The 3,958-nt window shown below is 35.0% G+C and overlaps 1 protein-coding gene across 1 annotated transcript in view; it reads left to right on the forward strand.

Moving 5' to 3' along the window:
- Positions 1-3,441, forward strand: part of LOC106935159 (uncharacterized) — a 20,315-nt gene extending 16,874 nt beyond the window's left edge. The window contains exon 3 of the mRNA XM_015015487.1: positions 3,328-3,441. Within this exon, the coding sequence (XP_014870973.1) occupies positions 3,328-3,441 (114 nt within the window). The remainder of the gene's footprint in view (positions 1-3,327) is intronic.
- Positions 3,442-3,958: the final 517 nt, after the last annotated feature.

Consider the following 3,958-nt stretch of genomic DNA (forward strand, 5'->3'; position numbering starts at 1 on the left):
ATTACCTTAGGCCTAATGTTGACTGTAGCAGGCTACCTAGACTCCTCTGTTCAAAGGGGGATGGAAGACATAGCAATATTGTATTTAGTGCTTAAAAGTTTTAGAATATCTTAACTTGACTTTTGCAAGGCCAATTATCTTCACACCAATAGTTTGTGAAGTAGAGTAACGGCTTTTTTACTTCATGTTGGCCGCATTGTCTGTACTGACTATTTTTCTCATTTTCAGCCCTGACCTTACTTGAAGGGAAAACTTAAGGCTTACAAAAACTTTGTATTTTCTGTCCTGGAGGGGATACTAAGAAGCTGGTTCAGTTGTAAACTAGGTTAAGTCAACCTTGTATAGGTAAAGCGTCTAATTTTTAACTAAATGATGCCTGCAGGTATATCTATTAGCAGGTTAAATTTTGCCTGCACTTGGTTGTGTACATTATTTTAAGTGTATTTGACAAGTTTACCAAAATATAAAAAGTCATTCAAACTGCATTTGCCTTGTTTTACTTTTTACTTATACTTTTCATTACATTACTTGAGTACATCCATTTTTACAGTAATTTCCATACTTAAGTACAAGACATTTCAGATACTTTAAGACTTTAACTCAAGTAACATTTCAGTCAGGGACTTGGACTTTTACCAAAGTCATATTTTGGAGAGGTACCTATACTTTTACTTGACTCTGAGATTTCAGTACTTTATACAACACTGCTCCTGACTACCAGTAGTTCATTTTTGTCCTCTGTAGAGGACATTTCTAAACTTGAATATCTCCCAACCCCTGCATTCTACTGAATTAATTCCTTTTGGTATCTGGAGAGGACATTTAGGGCTTTTTAATGATACCACATATGAAGGGGTGGGACTTTTGCTTGTATCTTTTTCTAATGCATAAAAATTGTGTTCATCAGTAACACATTTTATGTGAAGAGACAAAGTAAGTGCATAAAACCTTTTATTACCTTACAAAGACTGTGGGATTTTAAAAAAATGGTGATTGGACAATATTTTTTTTCCTGGTACATCATAAATACATACATACTTATCTGTTGTGACAATATTTACATGTTCATTACATTTTTACACAATCTAATAGCCTGGAAATAGGACAGTTTTGCAGAACTTTTTCTGGTGCTGCCTTTCTGCAAACCATCCTCATCTCTTTATCTTTTGGAAACCTTTAAAACAAAAGCGTGATATCTGGGAGTGTCTACACAAAAACATTGTCCGAATGAGGTCCATGTTACTTTATTCATATACTGTTATTTAGTGAGTTCATTGAAGTTATTTTGTACCGGCTGATCTGCACATAACTGTTATAACAAAGCAAAGATAAAAAGGCAACGGTTGAAACTAAGGAGCCTTGTTGCCTTCTTAAGCTGAGCATTCAGAAAAACGTTACACTCACTATTTTTGATCTTCATATTTCAAAGAACATAAAACTCCAAATTTGATTAAGATTTGTTGATAATGATAATTAACCAAAGCTACTGAAATTGTGAGTAGGCCTGTTTGAAACATTCCTGTCATCAAATGTCCGGCTGAAGACCGATAGCTAACATTTGCTGTCAATTCACTGGTGGGCATAAATACAGTAATATTACATTCACAACATACTAACAATAATATGTCATTCTTACTTGTGAAAAGTTATCCCCCGGGCCCTGACACCAACAGTTCTTAGATTTAAACACGAATAAGCCGAGCAGAACTGAGGCATCTTCTGCTGTTTTGGTTCAACAAAGTACGAGAGTGTACCGCTCCAAGATGGCCGCCGTATTTCCTGCTCCGGAGCAGCCAATGCGGTCTATCTTTATATTATGTCTATGGATACATCGATGCATCCTTGATAAAATGGGCAGAGCAAGAAGACATCCAGGAACTTTGAACGATCTTGCCTGGATAGAATTGGAACAGTACTTGGGCTGCTGTCGATGACGTTTCACAAGGATGTGAGAATACAAGAACAGACAAGAACGTATGTTAATAAAACTTTCATACAAATAGTAAACTACACATAAAATAAGAAAATATGTGTGCATGAATCGCTAGCTGTGGACTGATCGGTCCACAGCTAGTTTGCATGTTCTCCCTGTGCGTTCATGGTACTCTGCTTTCCTCCCACAGTCCAAAAACATGACTATCAGGTTAATTGGCCTCTCCAAATTGCCCCTAGGTGTGAGTGTGTGTATGCATGGTTGTGTCTCTGTGTTGCCCTGCGACAGACTGGTGACCTGTCCAGGTGACCCCACCTCTCACCCAGAACGTTAGCTGGAGAGGCACCAACAACCCCCCTGACCCCACTGAGGGACAAGGGTGTAAAGAAAATGGATGGATGGACAATTATTTGTTTTATATTGTGTTTAAATAAAGTCATCGGTATATGACAATTCATCTGTCATAGTTAAATTTTTAACTCATTCTAGTTATAATCTTCATAAATAAAATGTTTTATTTTATGTAGTTTCATTTTTTTCTGTCTACAGGTAAAATAGTCTTAGTGTTGCTATACTGTCACAAAACTTGTTTGATTAAATATCTTCCTGTGATGCTGTAATTATTGTTAAATGCTTTGGTCAGCAGAGCCTGTTTCAAATTTACTATATAAATAACTTTGGTTTGACTTGAAAACATCCTTCCCAGTTGTTTTTTTTTTTTTCATTTTTGCTTATCTTTTAAAACATGATTTTGCTCACAAAGTTTAAAAACATAGTTTAGCTATTAATTTTTTTTAATTCAACATTTTTTGAGTTGGTCTATGGTGTATTTTCTTAACAAGCAGATGTCTTTAATTTGTATATTTGCATTCAAAATTCAGGTTTGACTGTTTTTATATTCTGATTAACTTTACAGTAAAGTGTGACTGATATTCTAAAACTATTATTAAAATATATATCAAATCCATATCAAAATGTCGTATTATTTATTTGTTGTAAAAAACAGAAGGAAAAGGGGAGGAACCTGTTACACTGATATCTGCCTAGCAACAAATGACAGTTATTTTAATTTTAAAGAACTGGATTGGCTGACAGCTATCAGTCGTCTCAATCCTGTTAAACCAAACATTGGCTTCTTCAAGAGTAGGAGAGTTTTAATGTTGCACAACAATCCATCAAACTTTCACAACTGAAAGCTGTTATAAAATTACAATGAACCAAAACTCATTTAAACTTTTCTTTTTTTTTTCATTTACATTTTTTCTCAATGCAGTATTTCTACACTGGATCTGCTGGAGTCCCAAACTTCCCAGCATAGGTGTCTGTTGAGATTGTTGACAATATTAAGTCATTGTGACAGTAGAACCAACAGAAATATATCCAAACAGGAATAGATCAATTTTACATTGGAGGATCCACAGAACTGGGAGAGTCGGACTCAGGTCTGTTTGGTGAACCAGCAGCTCTTTAGAGCAAACATTGAAACAGCAAAGCAGCTGTTCAACTGAAGGTTAGTTCATGTTTGTCTATTATTGGATGTGTCTAATCAGAAGTGGGCCACAAAGCAACCCTGGACAGAATTTTGTCCTAATTCCAATTAAGTAATTATTTAATTAAAAGGCTGGAAATAAGCTGGAGACAAGATTATTTATCTGGCTTTCTCCAGTAACATTTATTTGGTGATATGTGGCCCTCTAACACATATAGCATGAATAACTTATTACATAAATTTATGGCGACATCACTATAATTATTATTAATAGTTAACCATAAAATATAGCTTTTATCATCAACTACTACATTTATCAGTTATTTTATCTGAAATAAACATAGATTTACCTTTTGTGTCCTTTTATACTATTGCTTATGTGAATTTGGGACTCATTCTTGATAAACTACAAATTTGAAGTTTTGACATTCTGTGTGAAGTTGTCAAATTAACTGCTGAGCGCCCCCTGCTGGATACCTGAAGCAGCACCACATAATAGGGGCATTGTAGATAGAAAAAGAGAAGTAAAATTACGA

Source organism: Poecilia latipinna, unplaced genomic scaffold (assembly GCF_001443285.1).
Source record: "Poecilia latipinna isolate Pla-1442-1.1 unplaced genomic scaffold, P_latipinna-1.0 Scaffold1917, whole genome shotgun sequence".
Lineage (NCBI taxonomy): Eukaryota > Metazoa > Chordata > Actinopteri > Cyprinodontiformes > Poeciliidae > Poecilia > Poecilia latipinna.